General features: G+C 37.3%; 2 protein-coding genes across 2 annotated transcripts; one reads left to right on the forward strand and one right to left on the reverse strand.

Annotated features, from left to right (window-relative positions):
- Window positions 1-21: 21 nt before the first annotated feature.
- On the reverse strand, window positions 22-9,195 carry cand2 (cullin-associated and neddylation-dissociated 2 (putative)). The gene is made up of 15 exons (XM_056759070.1): window positions 9,013-9,195; window positions 8,290-8,433; window positions 7,925-8,079; window positions 7,596-7,719; window positions 7,251-7,507; window positions 7,007-7,112; window positions 6,761-6,906; window positions 6,395-6,681; window positions 6,104-6,245; window positions 3,433-4,932; window positions 2,474-2,569; window positions 2,084-2,253; window positions 1,796-1,960; window positions 1,557-1,664; window positions 22-279 (listed from the first exon to the last, which is right to left on the reverse strand). The coding sequence occupies exons 1-15, from the start codon at window positions 9,078-9,080 to the stop codon at window positions 55-57; spliced, it is 3,693 nt and encodes a 1,230-aa protein (XP_056615048.1). The 5' UTR covers window positions 9,081-9,195; the 3' UTR covers window positions 22-54.
- Window positions 9,196-9,332: 137 nt separating this feature from the next.
- On the forward strand, window positions 9,333-14,832 carry sec13 (SEC13 homolog, nuclear pore and COPII coat complex component). The gene is made up of 9 exons (XM_056759089.1): window positions 9,333-9,469; window positions 10,537-10,581; window positions 10,769-10,884; window positions 11,320-11,471; window positions 11,611-11,744; window positions 12,173-12,306; window positions 13,266-13,386; window positions 13,481-13,627; window positions 14,384-14,832. Exons 1-9 carry the CDS (start codon window positions 9,467-9,469, stop codon window positions 14,492-14,494), a joined length of 963 nt encoding a protein of 320 aa, XP_056615067.1. The 5' UTR covers window positions 9,333-9,466; the 3' UTR covers window positions 14,495-14,832.
- Window positions 14,833-24,777: the final 9,945 nt, after the last annotated feature.

The following is a 24,777-nucleotide window of genomic DNA, read 5'->3' on the forward strand; positions in this document are numbered from 1 at the left end:
CCACAAAACTATAAAGAACTGCAGTTTTCATAATCACAAGTGTTTAATGGAACCCTAAGAAGTGTCCATAGATTCTACAGCCCCTGTTAAGGGGTCTCCTTGCAGGCTCTCGAAAATGGTTGCCATTTCGGTATTGCTTCTGATTTGATTGGCAAAGTCTGCCATTACGGGGCTCTTCTCCACTTCGCTGATGGACAGCAGGGCAGCGACAGCACGCATGGCGGAACGTCTCAGCTCTTCCTGTTTCTCGAATTCTTGCTTGACAGAGCCGGCTTTAACCTTTGAATGCACAAAGAAGAGATTCATTTGTATAAGAGTAAATATGACAGACAAAACAAACTATTCAGAATGTAAGTTTTGGGAACCATAAAACTTAGTTGATCTGAAACTGAAGTTGCAACTTTATTTGGATTAAATTTACACCTCATTGAAAGGAAACTTCAGTTTTCAAATAATTATTCAGAACAAATTTAGTAAAATGTCTATTAAAACTGCAGGTGTTTAAGACCCTTCGTTGTCTTTAGCAGCTTAAACCTTTGTGACACTGACCTCTGATGCTAAAATGTTAATTTTAAGATTCTGTTATTGGGTTAAGAATTTGGTACAAGGTTAGATTCATTCGACACTGAACTTTGACAAGGTTTACAATGTAAGCAGGGAGAAGGGTTTTCCTAGAACGGTGTTCAGTGGCTTTGCATGGTAGAATGACTTTATTTTCATCAGTCCACAGCACATCCTTCCAAACTAAATCTGATTTGTCCCGATAAGCCCTCGTATATCTCAAACTGCTTGTTGGCAGTACAAGGTTTTCCTGCCTTTTAACTATCCATCAAGTCTTTCCTCTTGCAGTGACGCCATCAACACCAAGATGTTCTTGGAACTCTTCTGAGGAGGTCCGCAGTTTGTCTTTGAACTTTACCTTCCAAATACTCTTGGCCTTCCACAAAGACTGATCATTTTTGTGGTGATGGAGACCTTGGACTTTTTCAATAACTCATACTAATAATCTTACTTTTTAGGCCAAGCTGTATTGAGGTTACATCTTGCTTGCTTCCAGCAGAGAATAAAGAAGAAATTACAAATCAGCTACCTTACATATCCATTACATTACATTATTAGTAGCAACTGTGTTCGCCACGTATGGATTTATTGACCTGATCAAATCTATTCGTGCTTGCAAATAAGTGAATACAGGTATTCAGATCAACCTAACTGAAAGGGTGCCCACACTTTTGCACAACCTTTTTTTACCCTTGATTTTATTTCATAAATCTAAACCCAGATACACTAAGAATCTTTGTCTGAGAACATCATGTATCCAGCGTTCTATAGAGACTGAATAGTATCTAGAAACTAAATACTATACGACTACAAAATTTTCTTATGAACAAGGCAACTTATTACAGTGCCTCAGAAGGGGGCCCAAACTTTTGCATAACACTGTACAGACATCTCTCAGATCATACATATTCCTTGTACCTTTTCATTTAATTTTATTATAGCCATGAAAAGTTTTTGGATCTCTTACGCAATTTCTTTAAAATCATAGAACTTGCCTTTGTAGTGCACGTAGCTTTAAGTGGTTCAACTAATCGGTCCAATCTTTGTACAACAGCACCTGGACAGAGTTTAGAGAGTCTGGCAAGCATAATGAAGGTCAGCATCTAAAGAACCAAAAAATATATCATTTAGTTTATAGTTTATATTAGGAGTAAATGGCACATAATCATCTGTTTAATTGTGACGATTACATATTATGGCATGGATAAAGTGAAATAATCCAGAATACACTTACTTTAATGTCATAGTGATCTTTCAGACCTTCTTCCACATGATTCAGAAACTCAAAGATATCCAGACAGTCAAGACAGCTGTCAAGAAGAGTGTACATGCATTCAAATGCCGCCTTTCGGATGTCCAACCCATCATCTACTGTGTGCTTGAAGGGACCCATCTCCACCTGACAAATGATTTAAACATGCACAAATAAACTTTATTAAAATCAGTAAGCAAAAATAAATTCTGTATAAACAACAAAGTTTCATGGATGTTTATGAAGCTGTAGCGAGTTTATAAATTGTACCTCTCGAACCAGGTCTTTCCTGATGTGGGTCTCATTGTACAGATGTGGGAGAAGTGAGCTTAGAAGCCCACGAATCAGAGAGGGTTTGTTGTGGGCTGCCGAATTGAACATGACCAAAGCCACCCGCCGAACATTGAGATCAGGGTCCTGAAGAGTTTTCAAGAAGTCACCTAATAGGAGAATTACAAAAAGGATATTTAGTTACGTTATGTCAAATATAGCAAACATTCAAGATTTATACACTGTTCATCAAAAAACATTTCATTTTTCTATTATTATAAATTATTTCTATTTTCTATAATATAATCACTTTTCATGCAAAAAATAGTTTTACTGTAAAACATACTATAAAAAAGGATTCACAGTCAGTGTCACAAAGTTTACATTTACCAATGCATCCTTTTAAAAGTGAGTCTATGGGCATGGGATGATCCACTATGGTGAACTTCACTGCAGTTACAACTGTACTGCGGGAAAGTGGAGAACCTGGAACCAACAAAAATAAAATGCTCCTGATGTGTATGTTTGAGCAGCTGAATTAAAATACATAAAAAAATATATGAAAAGCATTTAAACAAAAAAAATACAAGAAACTAGATTATAATGTTATATAATAATGAATTTGCCCTGTGGTGAGTTAATTGTTACTTGTTGAAATTGCTTAACTTATTTAGATGAGTTGGACTAATGTAAAAACATTTTAAAAAGTTTTAATAGTAAGTTGAAATGACTTCAGCAAATCTGATTGTAGTTCAACATTTAATGCATGTTGTATCATGGCACTTCTCATACTTTGGCCTCCTAGGATGAATTTCTTTCTTTTTTACTCACATTTATACATATGTCAGTGTAACTTCACCAATTTACAGCATGTTTTATAGCAATATATTATGTAAATAAACAAATTAAATTTTTTCAGCAAAAAGCTGCTGGATCATACAAATGGACAAAATAAACATTCATTTTTCTATACAAATGGAGAAAAGAGAAGAATAATTACTGTTCATTTCGTATACTACTGACATTATTATACAAAGCATGCTGAAAAACACTTTAAAAGCATCTGTTAGACACCTAAATGAAAAGTTAAAGCAACACTTTGTAGTTTTTTGACCTTAAGATAATGTTTAATTCAGTGGTAGAACAACTATCAACCAACTATTTCGCTGCCCACGGATAAGTTTATACAGCGACATTATTTTCAACACTGGTAACACACAATTCAGCTTATCAACCACATGGGGAACCCGTGAGCAAAAGCTCTAAAGTGTTACTTTAATGTATTTGTTTACAAAAACCAGCCCATGATCTACAGATGATAGTCAAGCCAACGTTTCATCTTTTATTACCTGAAGTGAGCTGTTTCTTTAGCCTTGGCAGAAGCTCAGACGGATTAACCAGAGTGAGTTTCCCCAAACATTCGGCAACGATATTGCGCGTGCCCTCCTCTTCACACTCACAGTGTTTGAACAAAAGTGCCCAGATGTTCTCCACATGAGGTTTGAGACTCTCTGCGGATAATGCGCTGATCATCTCCTTCAGCGAGTGCAGAAGCAAATACTGTCTCTTCGGTTGACTTCCGATCTCCTTCAGCATGAACGGCAGGTACTCTCCTAAATTTCCGACGCAGATGTTTCCCAGCGTGAAGGATGCGGCAGACTTAACTTCCTCATTCGGGGATCCGAAAGCATCCATTATGACCCCCTTAAGCTCCTTCTGTCCTTCGAAGTTCATAAAGCGTCCAATTTCCCCAAGACTCAGCAGCCCTAGAATTCTCACCGACTCCAATGATTTTGGGTTCTTGACCTCTTGGATGAAGTTCGTGACCACTCCGGAGGCTTCTTTGGGACAGGCGGCCGACAACGCCGCAATACACTTGGCCACCGAGTAGTAGGGCTGTTTATGTGCGGATGTGTCGAACGACTTGGCTTCGTAAAACGGTCCTTTTAAGGCTTTTAGAAGGTCATTGTAGCTCATATTGTTGGCCTTGGTTACCACGAGGACCTGCAAGAAGTCGAGAATTGAATTTAGGGCACCTCCTTGTAGCAACGGGGAATGGACTAAGTTGAGCACTTCAGGCAAGATGGTGCCCCCGATCTTGCTCAGGCAATTTGGACACACTTTGGCCATGCAGGTGATAAGCGTGATGGCCACCTGCGAGATATGCATATCACTCTCCTGAATCAATCCAGGCACCTCCATCAAAATAGATTCGATCATCGGGGGCTTGAAGTTGTTGCTATAGTTGGCAACAATGACGTTTAAGGCTGTTATCGTGTTTAACTTAAGGGCACGCTGGTTCTTCCGCAAGAAGGATCCGAGTATTGGGATGCCATCTGTTAAAATTGGTTTTAGATCGATTTTAAGTGGTGATGACGCAACGAGCGTCAACGTCTTTATCGCTATAAGTCTTGTGATTTCATTTTTAAGCCTCTCCAGAAATATCTGCAAGGTGGGCTGCAGGTCGGCTCCAAGCTGGTCACCAAGATGACTCAAAATGTGACCCATGCAGAAGATGGCCCTCTCTTTGACCTCTTGGTCTATATCAGCCGCAGTCAACCTCTTTAGCGTACAAGTGAACACATTCATCACGTAAGGCTTGATGTCGAATGAGCTGGGTTTATCCAGCGGTCGGATGATCTTCACTATCTGTTGGGTGACTTGGAGGGCCTCAGATGTGATTTTATAAAAGGGATCTTCGATGCACTGGATTACTGGAGGTAAGATGACCTTGATGTGTGGGTGGAAGACCTCTGGGTTATGGGTACTTAGAAGGACATAGAGGAATAAAAGAGCATCGATCTTCATATTTGAAGAGGATGACTTGTCGGTCAAGGAGTAAACAATACCTAAAATTAAAAATTAAAATAAAAGTTTTTAATTAAATTGCAATTACGCAGACTTCCAATGATAAGGCAGGAGACAACCAAGCTTATTCCTGCTAAGGGTAAAGTTCACCTAAAAATGTAGCATGAGGTGTCAAAATAAAAAATGTAGGTAAGGTTTGACACCTTTGATGGATTTTCAGTGAATAACCCAAATACTATTTTATTCCATAAAGCTATGATATGGTTATTAAGACTTATATAAAATCATATAATTACATATTATACATAATTTAAAATACAGACCGTTTCAGCGGCAACAGCATATACAAATGTTATATGGCCCAAACTTAACTTCCGGTAGACATCCACAAAGAATCATAAACTGTTGAGTTTTATTTAATTTAATACAAATAATATACAATAAAATATTAAAATAGTTGAATATTAAATAAATTGTTATATCATAACCAAACACAGACCGGAAGTTAACTTCGGGCCAGTGCATCCCGATGAAACCGAAGTTTGTTTATGCTGAAAACAAAATACTGCCAATGGGCAAGAACAAATAATTGAATTCAAGTTTCAAGGTGATTTAGTAAATTGAATTCAAGTTTATGTTTATTTTATTTGTATTTATGTTTATATTTGCTTTATATTCTTACTACATTAGCAGATAATTTTTTTAGGGTACATACAGTATTTTATTTTTTTCCCCAGAAAGCATGACTAAGGTCATTTTGCTTCTCAACTAAATGTATCGTAATTTAAAAGTGATAAAAAAAATTAAATATATATAAATAAAAGTAGTTTATCAATGTGGGTTATTCTCTTTTATAAATCGTGTGCCCTCACAATCTTCCGTTAAAGTCTGAACATGCACTTCCGTCTTGTAATGACCATCCATCTTAGATAACGTTTGTTAGACTGCATGGGCGGAGCATTTTATTAACTCCTCCCTGCTCCCAGTTTCATTTCAAAGTGCAACGGTCTGTTATACATCCAAACAAATCTAACTTTTTCTCTCATAGAAGAAAGTCACACATCAAATTTGGACATCTATCAGAGAATCCATAACAAATCTTTCCCAGATATAAGTCAAGACTTGATGCCCAGTAGCTATATATTAAAGATTTATGTCATGTTTATTTGTGCACATATTTATTTTATAAACATCAAGACTTTGTCATTTAACCTGGAATGAGGGCTGGTATGTGCTCTCCAAGTTGACCCGGCAGCACATTGGCCATCTCTGTCAGGAGACTAAAACAGCCTTGTCTACATCTCATGCTTTTCTCCTTCAGCTGTCTGTGTAACGCCTTTACTATTGTCGGCACCTGCAAGAACAATAAAAAATTAGAAAAAAGACAAAAATTTAACTGAAACAAATTCAAAATGAATGTAAAGAAACAGAAATTCATTTGAATTCAATGCTTTTCATGTGACACATAGGTTTCAACATTGTAAATAAACATTACTAACATACCTGATTCTTCAACAGAGTGACAGCTGGTTCCTCTTTAGCCCCTGTGTCCAGAGAAGGACTGTGAGGGTCTCTCGTCTGTTTCAGCAATGCCACGAAAGCTAAGAAAATATCAGTCTTGACATTCTCCTCTCGTTCTTTGAAGCGGGACACCAGGGTTGGACCTACAGACCCGTAAAGCTCTACCAGAAGGTCCCTGCGGCTGCTGATGATGGCCTCCAGACATTTGACAGAGGAACGCCGCACCTTCCAGCTCATGTCGTCATCATCGCTATATTCATCATCTGACTCTGTAGAGAAGATTGCGGAAGAGAACGATGTATTGACCACGGCAACCAGAGATGAATCGATGATGGAGACAAACGTTACCCTGATCTTCACCATCCCTGTCCTCAACGTCCATCCCATCGTCTTGGTCATCGTAAGCGTCGTAGTTGTAATTGGGGTCATAGGTGATGTATTTCAGACACAACTTGATAATCGTTTGGATGTGAGAGGACATTTCCTTTGGACATCTTTCCAAAAAGTCATACAATAATTTAAATGTATAAGATAATGTAATCATTTGAAATAAAGTCAATAAAACTACATTTAAAAACATGTAAATGCGTTTACCTGCTAACAAAAGCTTCAAAGGCCTGAAAGCAGAACTCACGTAGCTCATCATCCTCCACATTACAAAACTTCACCACCATGGGCACAATCCTCTCCAAGTGTTCACCTTCACAAGACTCAATATTTAATTTCTTGTATTATTTTAAATTATTCAACAAAATGTCAACTAATGCGTTTATGCTATATTAACAAACACCGGCCCTCTGTTGGTACTAGACCAGTACTGCATACAGTTCACCCTCACCGATCCTGTGTCCTCCTCGTCTGCTGACCGTAGCCAAGCACTGGATGTAGGTCCGGACGTTGGCGGTGGGCGGTCCGCGGGACAGCTCGCTCATCAGATGTTCCGTAAGTTGGGTAAAGAGGGCGGAGCTACAACTGGGCACCAGGTGACCCAGGGCGATGATGGAGCGTTTTCTTACAGCCATACGAGGGCTTATGAACTGGGCGAGGAGGCTGCTGAGAATCGACTGATGGAAGCTCGTGAGAGCAGCGCTCAACCTACACAAATGAAGCATTATTTTGTGTTTTTTAGCAGGTAAGAACTACAGTTTGTTTATGTACGCCATTGGAAGCCGTACTGACTGACCTGCCTAGCATGTCAGAGAGAATATCCAAAGCCTCCAGCTGTACAGACACATCGTCCTGCATTCCCAGGGCTCCGATCAGCTGAGATGTGATCTTCTTACAGATGTTGACCGTAAGATTCGAACCTTGAACAAAATGACATTAACCATCAGTGACATCATTGACTAAGCGGTTCCTGAAGCTCGAGTGGTCTCGTGTTTGATTCCCAGTGGTTCAAACCAATGAGAAGTCATTCATTTCTATTCATTTCAATCATCTCGATGAATATATGTGATTTGAGTTGACATTATGGAAAATTATGGAGAACATAATCTGCGTTACCATGGTTACCTGTAGGTGCTGGTGGCAGTTCGGCGATGACAGTTTTCAGGCCCATGCTGGAAATGTCTCTCAGCTGCTCTTTATTGGACACCATGTTGGAACAAAGCGTGTCCACCATCGTTTCCACCTGACATTCCTTTACCTTTCCCACCAGAGGACCAAGACTACACAAACCAGTAACAATCATCAGTCACAAACCATACGACAGAAAAAGAGATGCTTTTCAGTCTGATCACTTAGAAATTGAATAGCACAAGATTAATACATTTAGGGTTAAGAGTTTATTCAAACAGGCTACAGAAAAGTTAATATAGTCTGTAAAATAACAAAAAGAAACCTTAACAAATTATCTTATTTTTATTTTATTTTGTTACCATTTGACAGCCAGATTCTGAACCTCTCCGTTTTTATCCTCCAGGAGTTTGAGCAGCATGGCAACGATCTTCCTCTCGCTCTCCTCGTCCAGTTTAATCGAGTCTTTCTGAAGCTCCATCATCAGGTCATTTGCGGCCATAAACCTTTACAGCAAACATCTGTTTCATCAGTTCTGATCTACATTACTTCAATAAAATCTCAACATTGTTCAGAAAAAAGACTGTTCTGGTATAATCGATGCAACATAGTATCACATTGAGATTGTTATGTGAAGTCTTGATGGAATCAGCTGGTCTGACATAAGCATTCAGACCATTATAGTGACCATAACAGTTTCTGTTTAACCAACAAAATCCCTTTTATAACCATTAAAACCATTTGAATTTCTGTAATGTTTTTTTCTATATATATATTTGTCTATTATTCAGTTCATTTACTGTTTTTAGCACCAGCTTGGAGAGTCTGCGAGACCAGCTAAGACCAGCAAACCAGCCTAAGGTGGTCTGTTATTATCCTTAAGGGCTTAAATCTATGAAATACATTCTGTGATTTACTTATAAAGTTAATATTACTCTTTATGGCGTGTTTAAAACACTGACACGATCTTCAAAGCTTTATTTCAGCTATACATAAACAAGACAGCCACTTGCTTTGTCATTGCGCTATTTTTATAAACCTCAGTCGTGTCTAAAACATGCGTCTATAACACACACGCAGCTTACCGAAAGTCTTTATCAGTAGATGTCATTTTTTCCAACAGGTTGGAAATGTAAAAGGTGACATTCGACATCTTGACTTATAAAAGTACAGCGAACCAAGACCGAGAATAACGAGACAAAGTCAATTTAATATAAAAAGTTGGAGATCATAGCTCCCGTCGGGACAAGCTGGGAAATCTGACACTTGCGCGCAGTTATATATAGAGAGGAGCGATATTATGCACTTTGTATCCATCTGTTGGAATGCACGTGAATTGCAGGATGTGTTTGACGCAACAGCGGAACCTTTTTGACGTTCCGAGTTTCCGACCGGAGGGTTTGAGAACGGAAACGCAGTCCGGACCGGCGGTCAGTCTGCCACGTCTGAAAAAACTACAGCAATAAAGATAAGCGGAGCAAAATAGACATATTTATAGGATAACTTTTAAAAAAAAGGTGTTTGGAGTAATTTACAAAAATGGTGAGTGTCTCGTGATTTCCTGTTTATTCATTAATAGCAGTTTATGGTTTTAAACATTTGTTTCCTGAGCGGTTTGACTGGAAAGCAGAACAATCTTCATTCTGTAGTTTTAAAATAAAGGCTTTTGACAGAATAGACTGCTGTTGTAACATGTCAGATATTTTTTTTATTAAAACAGCTAGTGAGTTCTCGATAATACCATTTATAATCAGCTCTTTTTTATAGATTTTATGCTAGGAAGGCCTTTACAAAACGCAATGAAATGAGTGTTGAACTGTTCATTATTGTTCATTGTATTGTGGTAAAATGATGGATATTATCATGTGTGAATGTAAATGTAATATACACGAATTTTTCTCGGACAGGTACCATTGTAATACCGTACTACAGTATTAACACACTATGATAACTTATATGAAAATATGAGCCTTCAGTATTTAACCATTCGTGGTATGTGGTCCCTTAGGAAAACGAAGAGGTGTTTTTTATGGTAAAAATCTGCAACCTTGTTTTTTGTGTCAGATTAATGACCATTTATATTTGTATTACCACAGTTTACTTCAAATAGTTTGGTTCAAATGTGGTCATTCTGCTCTGACTGTTTACATTTTTGCACACACTTGACAAAAATGCTTGTAATTATCTTATATTCGGTATGCTTAAATGTTTGAAATGACTTGTGTAGACAAAATATGGTTGTGCCATTTCATTAGAAAACAGAAATTGTGCTTCAAAACGATAAAAGTATACGAAGGAAAATTAGCCAATAAGAACCTACAATAATTTGGGGACTCCTTCAATACTCTTTTCAATACACTTTTGATGAGTTTACTATTATTATAAAATCTGGAGAAATCTAAATAAAGAACGAGAAAGTGTTTCCAAACTTTTGGCTGATACTCTATAAGTGAATACTATAGTTTTACTACAAATGAAACCAAAAAAACTATGGTTATTAAAGTTAAGGTTTAAGGTTATTGGTCTGGTTATTTCAATCAAAGGTACGGTAATCTCACAAAGTTTTGAGAAAGTGACATTCAGCATGTCTGTGGTCTTGTATCTTTCAGGTGTCTGTGATTAATACAGTGGACACCTCACATGAGGACATGATCGTGAGTATTCTCTCATTCATACACTGTAGCAATAACAGTTCAGTTCACTTATAGATGCCATAAGATCACATAATATGTACACCTTCCTCTGAATTACAGATCCACATTACCATCTAATAATAATACATCATCTAGCGGACATTCATCTTACCTCCATCTTAACTGTGACTCTTTATCCTGTCTTTAGCATGATGCTCAGATGGATTACTACGGCACCAGACTAGCCACCTGCTCTTCTGATCGCTCCGTCAAGATCTTTGATGTCAAGAACGGAGGACAGATCCTTGTGGCCGATCTCAGGGGGTAAATGATATAGTGCTGATATTAAGCTTTTGTAACACACTCAATTTTCTCATACAGTGATACTTCTTCTGCACATGCACAGTAGGGTTCCGTCAGTTCTGTTAGTTTTCTTTTGTCTCTTCGGTTTTAATGCTTGTGGGTTTAAACTTGGATATTATATCAGTAGTTTGAAACCTTTGCGAAGTTTGAACGGGTGCATTTCTGAGTAAACATCCCGAAATGACGAATTAATTAAACGGCATCAGATGACACATTATCCTGATCAAGATCAAGCTGATATCTGATCAAGTTGTCTATTAGTCAACCGAAAAGTATAACATACCTATTTTTACCTGCTTTTTGGTCGCTTTGCTTGTTATAATCCACAAAAAATCTGAATACCACCTCACGTGCAGTTGCTAGGGTAAACATACTGATTTGTGTCATTCTTGGCAGTCATGAGGGTCCAGTGTGGCAGGTGGCCTGGGCTCACCCCATGTATGGCAACCTCCTGGCGTCCTGCTCCTACGACAGAAAGGTGATCATCTGGAAAGAGGAGAACGGCACCTGGGATAAGATGTATGAGTACACAGGCCATGACTCCTCAGGTAACATTACTCATGCACTCACACTTGCAACAACAGGCTTGTGGGATCAAGTCCCAGAGAATGTACTGATGAAGCATTTACCCAGAATGCACAAATGTAATTGTAATGTAAGTTGTAAATGTGTTTCGTTTTCTTGCAGTGAATTCGGTTTGCTGGGGACCGTATGACTTTGGCTTAATTCTGGCTTGCGGTAGCTCTGATGGCGCCATTTCAGTATTAACATGTTCAGGTGATGGCCATTGGGATATTAGAAAGATCAACAATGCACACACAGTGAGTATTCCAGAAAGCACAGCACATGACATGACTGATTTGGGAAACAACCAATCACACAGTTGTTGTTTTTTTTCGTGTCATTTAGGGAATGGATTTAAAAACAAATAATATACATCTTGAGAAAAATAATGGTGTGAACAATTGTCATTGATCTAATAAAATGTATAAAGTGTATAAAATCAGCCATTCCATTAGGTGCTTAAGTTGAAAAAGTCATTTCAAGTTTATATACAATATGCTTCAGGTAATTTGTCGAACAGATTGAGGGTGCTGCATGGACCTGAGGCTGAGACTATCACCCTAGCAACTGCATAGTGGCACCCTGCAAAACCCTTGGAGCGTTTTAGTGTCCCATCACTCACAGTTTATTCAGAACATGTTAAATCTAGTCTCGTGTGTTACATGCTGTCTTTTGTCTCCGGCAGATTGGCTGTAACGCAGTGAGCTGGGCCCCAGCTGTCGTCCCCGGGAGTCTTATAGAGCAGCCATCAGGACAGAAGCCCAACTACATCAAGAGATTCGTGTCTGGAGGCTGTGACAATCTGGTCAAGCTGTGGAAGTAAGCTCAGAACTTATTTTACTGCATGCGGTGGCTTCGGTCACCTGCTGTCAGCTTAAACCGCATCACTTAATTTTAATGCACTCTATTTTGTAGCCTTGTAACACAAAGTTTTTATCCTTGTATGTTAATGTAGGTACTATACAACAAGTAATGCAGCAATAATAGTTGCTTGGCGTTGTATTTCTTAAAAAAAAATCACACAATATTTATACAGCTTAAAAAAAAATAAGAGACCATTTCCAATTCTCATTTAATCAGCATTTCTAGATGTATTGTGGCCATTCCAGTCCAGTGTATGTTAAATTTCAATAAAATCAAACTTTAGGGGTGACACGAAGTCATCCAACAGAAATTTGAAAGACTGACAAAATTACATGACACAGAAAAACTGTGATAAAAATCCAGATTATGACATTTTTAATTCTAAATACATGTACTAATAATATAACTGTTGTATTGCTCAAAAGTGAATATGAAATTTCTTTCATGGCTTGAGGTCTGAAAAAATACAGGGCATCCTTTTTTGTTATTTTGACCTGTTTCTCCAGTTTTCAAATAGAAACAATATTTTTGTTATTATATTTGAAATGTGGAAGAAATATTGTTGGTAGTTCAAAGAAATAAAACTAAAAATATAAATTCACCCAAATGCATGTCTATAAATACAAAAAATGGTCACGGCTGTATTTACCGATTCATAATATTTATTTTTTCAGTCTTAAATCATCATTTTGTTATTAAATGTGTTATTTGTTTGTTATATTAAAAAAGCAGGTTTGTTTTTGTTTTAAGCATGAATTTAACATCTTTGGATTTATACCCATAAGAAGACCAAAACAAATCATACAAATGAGGAAAAATAAATGTATATGTATTATTAATAATATATGATCATATATTCAAAAAATGTCATATCATCAAAATGGTTGATATGAATATTCATATTCTTTTGTCAGAGAGGAAGATGGCCAATGGAAAGAGGACCAGAAGTTGGAAGCACACAGTGATTGGGTGAGAGATGTCGGATGGGCTCCATCCATTGGACTACCGACCAGCACAATTGCCAGCTGCTCTCAGGTAATGTCAGTCAAACTGTACACTATATGCTCTAACTACGAAATCCTTTTTTACTTTCCAGAAACACGTTTAACTCTTTTTAAAAACCTTACAGGATGGCCGTGTGTTTATCTGGACGTGCGATGACCCGTCGGGTAACGCCTGGACGGCCAAACTCCTCCACAAATTCAACGACGTGGTGTGGCACGTGAGCTGGTCCATCACTGGAAACATCCTAGCTGTGTCAGGCGGGGACAACAAAGTATGTGCAACTTTCCAGGAACAGTTGGTTTTATGAACACCTAAAAATTCTTTATTCACCCTCATGTAGTTCCACAACATTGACATTGAAGTTAGAGAAAGTGATGACCTCTTTCAAATTCAAAACAGGCCTTAAATATTTTTCGACAAATCCATTGCGATTCATTGACTACTTACCATGAAACTTATGTTGACACGCTTTGGCTCTCATCCTGTGAGATTACTGAAAAAGTAGCTATTTACCCACTCCATTACTTATTTTACAGAGCTCAGGTTCAAAGCACTTTCAAGTTTCAGGTTTATTTCACCTCACAGTTGCCCTGGCGGTAGAGAATCCGTTCTTTGCATCACCGCTTATATAAACGACGACTCGGTTCCTTGTGCTTTTCGTGAGATACCGCACCTTCTAATTATTCACAATGATGGGGGCGGTTTTGTACAGATGAACGCACTATTACCCAATGCATTTATAAACCACCTGCATTCTGTCAGATTAAGAATGCTAAAAGGTTTATTAATAAGATCAGGTAAAATGCAGTCTTTTTAAAAAATGCAGGCATTATTTTGACTTCCTTGTAAATGTTCTATTCAAGACTTATTAAAATTATACATTTACTATGTGTAGTTTTGATGAACAAATATGGATGAATTCATTATTAGGGTAAATGTTCTTTTATGAAAGATGCTGTCTGTGAAACTTTATTTAAAAGTCCTCCTGGTGACCTGATTGAGTTTTTCTATTAACTTCTGCCCGCAGGTGACCCTCTGGAAAGAGTCGGTGGACGGCCAGTGGGCTTGTATCAGTGACGTCAACAAAGGCCAGGGGGCCGCTTCCTCTATCACAGACAACCAACAGAACGAGCAATGAAGCTCATTTCCTCCAATCTCCAAACGTGTAGGATATTGGACCTCAGATGATCCCTCAAAGACATTCTTAAAACGTTTAATCGCATCTCTCGCCCGCTAATCTCCAGGTTGCAAAACCAATATGAATTTCTGGTTGTCGATTTTTGGTTTGTTTTCAAACAGGATGTTTTGTATAGTCTGTAAAAATAACGCTTAAAATGTATGTTAAGAAATGAGTCATGTAAGTGAGATGTGCGGGTATTTAATGAATTTAGACTAAATGTCCAAATAATCTGGCAACCGTGGAGATTTTTCAAGATCTGCAAACCTATTGAAGAATAAAGTTTTCTATAATATTCACCTGTTTCCTATACATTTACTTTTTATAGTTTTGTCCCATTATTACTCTTGCACTTGTTTGTCTTATTAATTGTGTTTAATTCATCAACATGTTTGTTTTTATAATCAAATGTAATAACACTCTCTGCCTCTAAAAATCAATTTATTTACATCACAAATCCTTATTTATCGCACTCCTGTATGACTTTTCTTTCTGAATGTTAAGACAGTTTAGCCTGAAAATGTTTCAAGCTTCATATAATAATGGCTCTTGACAGATTTCACGTCATAAAACTACACCTGGACTGAAGCAGACGGCATCACCTGCATGCATCCTTCTCAAACAGCTCAACTTCAAGCATGAACGCACCGTGGCAGTTGTTTCCAATGCTGTCATGTGAAATTATCCCTCAGAACAAGACTTGGCACTGTTGCTGAAGGGTTCGAGAGGTCAACACGAGGGCCTGCCAATGTTCTCTACTGGCCTCTAGTCATGAATTTGCATCTGGATGATGAAATAAACTACATGTGCCAGTTTCTAACAAGCGCAAGTGTCACTTAGATTAATGTGTTGCTTTATTTCTTTCTGAAATGGGCACTTGAGTTACACATGATTTTAGTGCTTACATGACTGAAACATTAATGACATGACTCAACACAAACAAAGGCAATTGGGCTGTATATTATATCCCAATCACCATACTATAGAAATCAAGCATTTGTGTATTAGGAGTTTTGACTCCAAACTTATATCGACTTAATGTCGCATAGCTCGTACAAATTCCCCATGTGACAACTAGCCCCTCTTCTCCTTATTTAAGTGCACTAGTTATATACTCTGTACACTTTTGTAAATGTCTGATCCCAGACCCAATCCAAGGGTTAAACAGTCGGGTTTAGCATATTGCATGAATCCGACTGTCACACAGTTTGATGAAGGCGGTGACACTCCGTGCGTCATTTGCGCTCCGGTCTCCGCGGCGCGGTGCATGTGCGCGTCCTCATCTGGACCCGGAGTGACAGCTGATGCTCGCTCATGGACCACTGCATGAACACTACAGGATCTGTTCACGATACACCTGATCAACAGAAGACCTCGTCCTGCTGCGTATCCATCACCATCTGACAGTCTCCGCGTAACGCATTACTCTTAGTTATCTGACATGCCAAGCTGGAGGAGAAACCTGACTTTCTGTCTGCAGAAAATGCACGACGAAGGTAAGAAATGCGATTTGTCATTGACAACTGTGTGCATATTCGATTATGTGTTGAAAATAGATGCGCAAAGATGTCCAAGTAAATGTCTGTGGTGTGCGTAATAGAGAGCTTCTTGCAGTGCGATGGATTTATCACAAGTGACTGCGTTTGGCAATGTAAAACCACGTGTTAACGAAGTGGCTTGTTTCACTCCATTTGCTTTGCTTCAGTATAATGTCTGTATTGAAATGTATAGTGTTTGGAATTTTGTTCTAGGCAAACTGAGTTGTGGCCCATTCAAATCCATTATCTACATATAATGATATCATATTAGTTGGTTTCTTTTAACACAATTGCACATTGAATTTGAAATAGTATTACCATGATTTTGTTTTCTTTGCTCTAAATGTTTTAAACAAAACATGTTTTCTTAAGGATAATATATGTATTTATTTTTAGTTGGTAATCTGATTTTGTCCTTACCATCACTTTCCATCATGTTTTAAATAAACTTACACCTAACAAAAGCCTACTAAATGACATCGTCACCTATAGGAAGGGACATCATGTTTTGTTGAGAACACAACGGCACGAACATCAGCAATGGGTTTAATATATTTAGTTTTATGATATTAGTTAGTTTGTACCACTCGGAATCGTGGCATCCAATCTGACAAAATGAAAAAAATGAGAATGATCAGTTCAAAAGGTCTCAACAGAAGTGATCCGGGCCCAAACACATAGCCATGAGTGTCTCCTTTATCCCTGATTGATAGTGATATACAAGAGACAGTATGTTGGTATTTATGAATTACGAATAACAACTGATGGTTTATGAATTGAGTCTGAAGGGTCAAATATTCTTTGCCCAGGGGAGAGATATGGAGTTACTTAAACTCTCTGATATTCTGCTATTTGAATAAATCAGCATAATAAGGACAACAATCCAATTCTGTTTTTTATTCACATCTTTCATCAAAAAAAGAGCTCTTTTCCTTATCAGCATTTGAGCTCTGATATAGGCTCTCATTTATCATAAGACCCGTGTTAAATAAAAAGAGTGAGGATGAATTTGCAGTTTGCAGATGTCTGTTGTGTATGCGTGTGCATTAATAGGAAGCTGTAGGTCTGATAGAGAGCAGGTTGATCATATCTTGGAGTGGCTGCAGCGGTTCTTATATATCTGGACAGAGTCCCATGGTTTGTTCCAGCAGAATTGATCTTAAATGCATTGACTGCTTTAGCCCTCAGCTCCATTTCTGCACTGTGGTTTTTACCTATTTGCTTCCAAAATTGTTTCTAGTTATGATCATTTTACTGTTGCGCTTTTTTAAGAGGCATCGGTCTGTTTGTTCACGAAAAGTATCGATTTTATAATGCACCTCCTCTCAAATTGATTTGTATTATAGTATACAAATTGTGGTTAAATTTTATGAGGCAAGAATATACATCAATATTTATGATAATTCCTTATTTTCTTTGTCCTATTCAAGTTTTTCAAGAATATTTCCATTTAGGTAGAGCAAGTGACCATATGGATTATAAGAAAAGGCCCAGGAGAACCATAAAGACAGAACTCACGACATAACATAACTTTATATAAACACAATATGATTTCCTATTCAAGTGGACGAATTGAAATTGTCAGTTTCCTCAGGCAAGTTATCATCTCTCAGTCGGTGTGGAAACTCATTTTTCCTTTAGAAATGTTTTTACAAACGATTTATACGTTCCACTTGTGATTCAAGAATGAGGTCCATTTGAAATGGCAGTTTCTCTGCCATGTGTCTTGGAGCAGGACGAGTCCAGACAGCAGAATGTTCATATTCCATCCATCACAGCCATCATTTTCCTCCTATTTATAGAATGAAATCACAGACTTACTGTACAAAATATCACAGCTTGTGCCCCGTTGCTGAAGTCCTGTCATGGCAAACTTGCCCTGTTGCTGAAGTCCACTTTATTTATGTCAAACAAAAGACGACAGGTTTCTTGAATAGTGAGTTAAAAAGTTCCTACAAAATTGGACACGTTCATTCATTTTTATCATTCAAAGTGCTCTAACATAATTGATAATCATTGATGAAACATATTTATATTAAACTATGTTGAGTTTGCCAAGAAACCAAAGTTTCCAAAGTTTGAAACTGTAGAGGAGACGCATGCGAGATCTCCTTCATGAGAAACAGGGTCTTTTGTATTTAATATAATTACACGAAGAACTAATTCAGATATCGGTTGTCTGTGCTTATGAATATTCCGTGAAATTAAAATGTGGAAGCATTTGGATCATCCGCCCACTCAACCCCCCCAAAATGTCACTCAAGTGTGCTTTAAGTTCATCTTTCAGCACTTTCATCCATTACCACAACTGATCAAGATAACGTGTCCAATTTGCATAATCTACTCCGGTGCTGCTCTTTACAAATCCTGTGGCAGATCTCGCTAATAACCCGTTCCTCTCAACAAAAAAAACACACACTAGCTGTCTTCATCACATCAGCGTCTGCTCTCAACCTGAAACCCCGTATGCTCACGCACCGACCCTCAGAGATTCAACCTTTTTTTCCCTAATGGGCAAGCTGTTTAGATCTCCCCACGCATCGTGGCGTGACGAACCCCGAATGTCTCTTCAGCTCTCATCTCCGGAACGCTTCGTGTTCCATTAGAATAATAATTAGAGGTACGTCATTACTCTGTGGGAATGTTGATGACTGTGGGGCGCCTCTGATGCAAGAAAAAGCTGTAATGAAGAGATGTCGCGTGTTATCTTATGAATGAAAATGGGCGAGGAAACAAGGTCCTCGGGAGATGCTTAGAAGCGATGGCTTTTGATAAAACACTCCCCAAAGACTGAAGTTTATATCATGCAGAGAATAGTTAAGCACACCAATGGATTTTGTGTGATGTTATTCCATGGAGGCTAGCCCCAGTAAAAAAGAACCATTATTCATCTCAAAAACAATTTTTTGTGCTCTTCAGCTAGTCTTTTTTTTGTATACACTCTAAAAAATGCTGGGTTATTCATTTTTAAACCATGGAGCGTTGGGTCAAAAGGGGACGAACTCAACTACTGGGTTGTAAAATAACCCATTCTGTTGTTACAACTCAAAACGTGGGTTGTTTTAAGTCATTGTTGGGTTTAATGGAAACATTTTTGGTTACATTTTATCTGTTGGGTTGGTCCCTTTATTGACCCGACGCTTGGTTGAAAATAACCCATAATTTTTTAGAGTGAATACATATTAATTTTTCAATTAGAATTTCTAAAATGAACTTCTTGAACAATAGCCAGTTTCAGTCACATTATTTGTGCATTTTCAGTTGTAATCCACAACTTTTGTCCCTGTATCACCACCTCTGTTCTAAAAAATGCTGGGTCATTTTAAATCCAGCGTTTGCTCAAAAAGGGATAAACCTAACAGTTTAATATATTGACCCAACAATAGGTTAAAACAACTCTGGCATGGGTTCTTTTATAACCCAACAGTTGGGTGCGTTCCTCTTTGACATTGGGTTGAACATAACCCAACATGTTTTAAAGTGTATCAATACGTAGGTTGTAGACAAATGACATTTCCCACGAAATTCAATCTATGCACGGCCACTTTTAGATTCAGTTGTTATCTAGCTCCCGGCTTGCTTACCAATGCGTGCTTAGAACCAATGCTTGCCTAACGTTTTAATGAGCTGCTGAGGACACAACAGTATTGAGACGTCGCACCGTCACGACGAAGGTATTAAAAGCTTCTTGAACTCATTACTTCAATGATCTATTGATAAAATAAAAAAACAGGCATTCAACAAGTTAATATATACTGTATATAATATAGTATAATTAATAGAAATCGCTATTTAATCAAAATATGTGAATATAACATTCAAAGACCACGCTAGGACCTTGTTTTGCAATGAGACAATGCTATACCGGAAGTCCGTGTAAAACGGAGATGGCATGCATACAGTGCATTGTGCGTGACAGCGCATAATCATTGTACAAAAATGAACCCAGCATCGGGTCAAACAGGGACACACACAACACTCGGGTTAAATGAACCAAGCAATTGGTTTATATTTGACCCATCAATAAGTTAACAACCAAGCAATTTGGGTTGAAAAAACAGCATAGTTTAAATTACACCATAGGTTGAGTTTGTCCCTTTTAGACCCAACGCTTGATTTGAACATATAATTTTTTTAATGTAAGCTTACCGCCATGAATCAGAGTAAGCAAGGTAAGGAAACGTTTTAGGTACTTGGACAAAATCGGATTTTTCTACCAAAAAGATTTTAAAAACACATATGTTATATATGTGTTATATTATATCATTTATTATTTAATTGATTACGTTATGTTATATGTTTATTATATTTACAGGTTTATTTAATAAATTAATACATTTGATTTAATAAAAATAATGCTGTCATTCTTGTAAACCAGAAATATTCTCCAACTTATTTTAAAATTGACAAAAATATATATATGAAATTATATAATGTTTTTCTTCGACTTTTTGTCCTTAACCACCAAATTCACATTGATGTTGGCTAAGATCTTGCTGATCATTAGTTTGTTTCAGCATGTGGCCAAGTGTTTAATTGCTTGACTGTTTTTTTCCCAGCCCCACGTCGTGCCAGATTGTCCTACAGGCTTAGCTGCCGCTCGCACGCTTTTCAAACAGATAACAGTCAGCATCATTAAGCAAACCTGATTCTGAGCAATTCATTTGGCTTCCTGTAATCCATACATTCATGCTTGTTTCAGTGGATTATGGGATGTGAGGGGGCTGCACACCTCTCCTCAAAACAGAAGGCGCCGGTTGAACGCCGCTTGCGCGAAACCATATTAAGTGACATGCGTGCCAGGAGCGTTGGCGAATCTTCATCTAGGTCACTCGTTGGAATTGTGGGTGATGGGATTTGATGACTCACCAAAGCAGATAAAACAGTATAGTCTTTGCTCCTCGTCTGAGAACGCCTCATGTGTTAAGAAGGATGCGACAGCACTTTGTTTGTTGCAAACATTCCTATTTCTTTCACCATGAGATTCAGTGTGGTGCTCTGTTTGTTTATGACAGCGAATGTTTCTCACCGTGACTCATGCCGCTCGGACACGACATTAAGACGAGCAAAAGCGATGGGTGAGCAACAGCGTCTTCGTACTCTCGTTTATCTAGCTTGCTTGGTTGTGTGCAGCAAAGCCTGCCGGGATGCTCTGAGATGCAGTGGCCTGTAAATGCAGACGGCCATGGGGAGGTTCCTGTGAAAAGTCGGTCTGGGGATCCACACTTAGTCAGAGATACGGAGTTCAGCTTGTTCACAAACATACTGCCGTGCTCTTTAACTGTGACATCTGCTCCCTTTTATGTTGAGTTGCGTTTGGGCCACATCATCTGACCTTTACGTGTACTCACTTATGATTGGTTGCTTTTACAAGAGGAAATGATTCCTCGATGTAATACTGTCAAAGTGAAAACCAGATGCACTCATTTATTTGATCAGATTTTTTTTTATTAGGCTATTCACTGAGTAATCATGATTAATCGCTTCCAGAATAGAAGTTTGTTTTTACATAATGTATGTATAAATATTTATAAATAATTAAAATTATATTTTAATATACATGGTTATTTTCCAATGAATAAATATGAATATATGTATGTGTTTATAAATACCAAATAAATATATAAATTGCACAGACGTATATTATTGTAAACACAAACTTCTATTCTGGATGCGATTAATCGTGATTGATCGTTGAACAGCCCAATTTTATGCATTTTTATATAATAACGAAATTCTTCTTCTTTCATTTTATATTTTGCCAACCCAAATCTTTAAAAAACCTCAAATGTGCATAATGATTTAAACGCAGAAAGCCTTTCTGACTGACAGAAAACTGTACACAGTATCCTCCGTAATTTTTCTGTTATTTTTTTACCGATTTTCCACGTAAAATGGTAAAATTACAGAAAAGGACAACAAATATCAAGATAAACGGGGGATAGAATTTGACATATCTTTATATCTTGTAATTTTACAGGGTATAATTCTGTTTCTCCATTTACAGAAAGTTTCAGGTTTTTTTCAGATTTTTTAACTGTGTAGACCAGCCCACAGATTTTTGAGGAAATTTCCTACCTAGTAATTTCTACCTAGAAAAAAATCTTAATTCGAGATGCATTTACTTGAGAGGTGAGATATTAAGTGTTGTTTTCTAAAAAATGTAGAAAGTTTATGAAAGAAAAAAAAACATTGGGTTTACAGAATTAAGTTAAACTCCAATCGTGTATATTTTATTTTTGAAACGTAAATGTAAATAACTGTAACATTTAGAATGTTTAGATATCTGTCTGAAAAGACAACAAGAAAAAAAATATTGCGTATGCTATTCCAAAAAAAAACATCAGAGACTAAAGCTTTAAAACTTGTCCAGTCTGGTCTGGACACGATAAAAGATCAACACAGATACTACAGCTCGACAAGTTCTATGGCTCAATAAATTTTCCTCAGTTCATTTATCTGTGTAGATAAATGAAAGAACTGGGTGAATGTCCTCAACAACCAAATCCAATGACAGAGAGTGTCAGGAACAGATAATACATGTCTTTCAAACAAAATTTATAGACAGCCTATCTTTACCTCAGGCCTGCTATTGGTTTTCCTTGTTATCTCTTCTCGCTTCTCAACTACATTTTCAGTTATTTCCAACAAACTCTACCTTTAGTCTAAAGTCTAAACTACAATTTCAAACTACAATCTGTGACCACATGTTATATTCTGGCTCGGCAACAGTAACAAGCTGTTTAGCTGTTGTGCCATTTTTTGAAAAACACATGTACATATCATAGCATTGATTTATTTTTACAAACAATCTACAATCTTACGAATTTCTTGGAGCCCTGTTGTCGGATGTAAACACGCTCACAATTCAGTAATAGCTCATCAGTCTGATCGCTGTTGAAAAACGGTCACCTGCGTGATTGCTTCCACCTGTGAGATGTTTCAGACTCTTTTGAATGTTAGAAATGCGGCAGATGGCCATTAAGCAGGACAACACTGTGAGATTGTGCTTTCGGCGGTTAGAGAGAGCGGTTTCAGTTTATCTGTGCTAAACACTTGTGACCGCCATTCAATTATTCCACATCTTTATCACAATCATTTGGTCTCTTTTGCTGTATGTTCACAGATGCTGTTATTGTTTTACAATTATTGATTTGGATCGATTTGAATCAAACTCTGGTTCATTAAACCCATCAATGTCTGCAAAGTTCTGCATCTTTTATCATGTTATGCATCACTTTGGATGACAACTGGTTCAACGCAGAAGAATTTCCTGTTTCAGTTTTTTTAAAACTTCACAAACGTTTGAACAAAATACGACCAAAATGTTAAACAAATATAGTTAAGATTTAATTAAATATGTGAGATTAAAAAATTTCATTTAGGTGAAGTGGTCTATATAGTCATATTGCTGGTTTGCATTGTTTTTGCTGTCACATGTCTCATTGTGAACCATTGAATATCTATTATAAAATAATATACCAATATACTAATTGACATATTTCCTATTTATCTTGATTTTGTTTGCGTTGGTAAATTCCTCAGATTATTCAATTCTCTTCTTCTTAATTTTATAAATGAAGTGTTTTTCTCTCACTCTTATGTTATTCAGATTTCTTTCTAATACTCTGTTTTTATTCTTACATTTCTTGTCTGCATCCATTCATTGCATAATGTGGGAACCGTGTTGCATAAAGCATTTTAGTATACAATATCATACTGTGTATTTTATTACAGGACTTATTTCAAGCAGTGAAAGCTTCAGCCTGTACCACTCCTGTCATTAAAGATCCCACAAAAATTGTGACAAACATATATGTTTATGTATAAGACACTTATAGTATTATGAAAGAAATTGTAAAATGATGTAGAATTTGTACATGTATCAAAGTTCTCAATCTTTCAGCTGACAAAACTGAAAGTAATTTCCATCAGAAACACGGCTTCTAAAATTAACGCATGACATTAGATCTTTAGTTAATACAATAATCTTGTTTTTCATACAGTTTAATGTCAAACCTATCAAATGAAATATAGATGGTTTCAAAGCAGCAACACGAACAAACATTACTGTGCATGTGCGCTTTCGTTGACTGCCCTTAACTTCCGGTACACATTCACAAACAATGTGAATGTGTATCTGTACAAAAATGAACCATAGTTTTACTATTGAAAAAGTGTACTAACCATTGTTTTCGTCAAATTGATTTCCATTTGTATCACTAGTTTTATGATTACCATGTTTTCCCATGTTTTTTTTATTTGTAGTAAAACCATGGCTTATCTTTATAAGTGTAGATACTGATATGTTTAGATTTTATTTCATACAAATGTAGTTTCTGGCAGTTTTTGGTGGTGGATTTTTTCCCGTTTCGGTATTCATTGTAAGTTCAATTCTGTCTTTCTGGCTGAGTTGATTCTGCGCATCCATGATAAGAGATAAAGATGAAGCATCGCTTTGTCATTCTGGCTGTAGGGCTTCTGTCACTCTGCGTTTAAGGTCAGCGTATCATTTAAAAGAACATCCTATGTATTTGCATCTCTTCAGCATAAACCTTTAGCTAACGTACAATGGTAAGTCTCATACAGTACGTGTCCTTCTGTTCTGTGAGTCAAATGAAATTATACGTTGACAAAACTTTGACAAATGTGTACAATTTTAACTATTACACTCAAAAGAACAGTGGTGGTAACAAAGGCATCATG

The sequence above is a fragment of the Triplophysa dalaica genome, chromosome 10 (assembly GCF_015846415.1).
Source record: "Triplophysa dalaica isolate WHDGS20190420 chromosome 10, ASM1584641v1, whole genome shotgun sequence".
In the NCBI taxonomy this organism is placed as follows: domain Eukaryota; kingdom Metazoa; phylum Chordata; class Actinopteri; order Cypriniformes; family Nemacheilidae; genus Triplophysa; species Triplophysa dalaica.

What these genes read in the sequence shown, in the direction of transcription:
- sec13 (XM_056759089.1), top strand. An exon ending in AGATCAACAATGCACACACA is followed by an intron (nt 11,745 to 12,172) that starts GTGAGTATTCCA and finishes TGTCTCCGGCAG; the next exon opens with ATTGGCTGTAACGCAGTGAG. An exon ending in AATCTGGTCAAGCTGTGGAA is followed by an intron (nt 12,307 to 13,265) that starts GTAAGCTCAGAA and finishes TTCTTTTGTCAG; the next exon opens with AGAGGAAGATGGCCAATGGA.
- cand2 (XM_056759070.1), bottom strand. Translation starts at nt 9,080, where the DNA reads ATGTCGAATGTCACCTTTTACATTTCCAACCTGTTGGAAAAAATGACA. An exon ending in AAAGAAACAGCTCACTTCAG is followed by an intron (nt 2,570 to 3,432) that starts GTAATAAAAGAT and finishes TGTTGGTTCCAG; the next exon opens with GTTCTCCACTTTCCCGCAGT. An exon ending in AAGCTACGTGCACTACAAAG is followed by an intron (nt 280 to 1,556) that starts GCAAGTTCTATG and finishes GTGCATTCAAAG; the next exon opens with GTTAAAGCCGGCTCTGTCAA.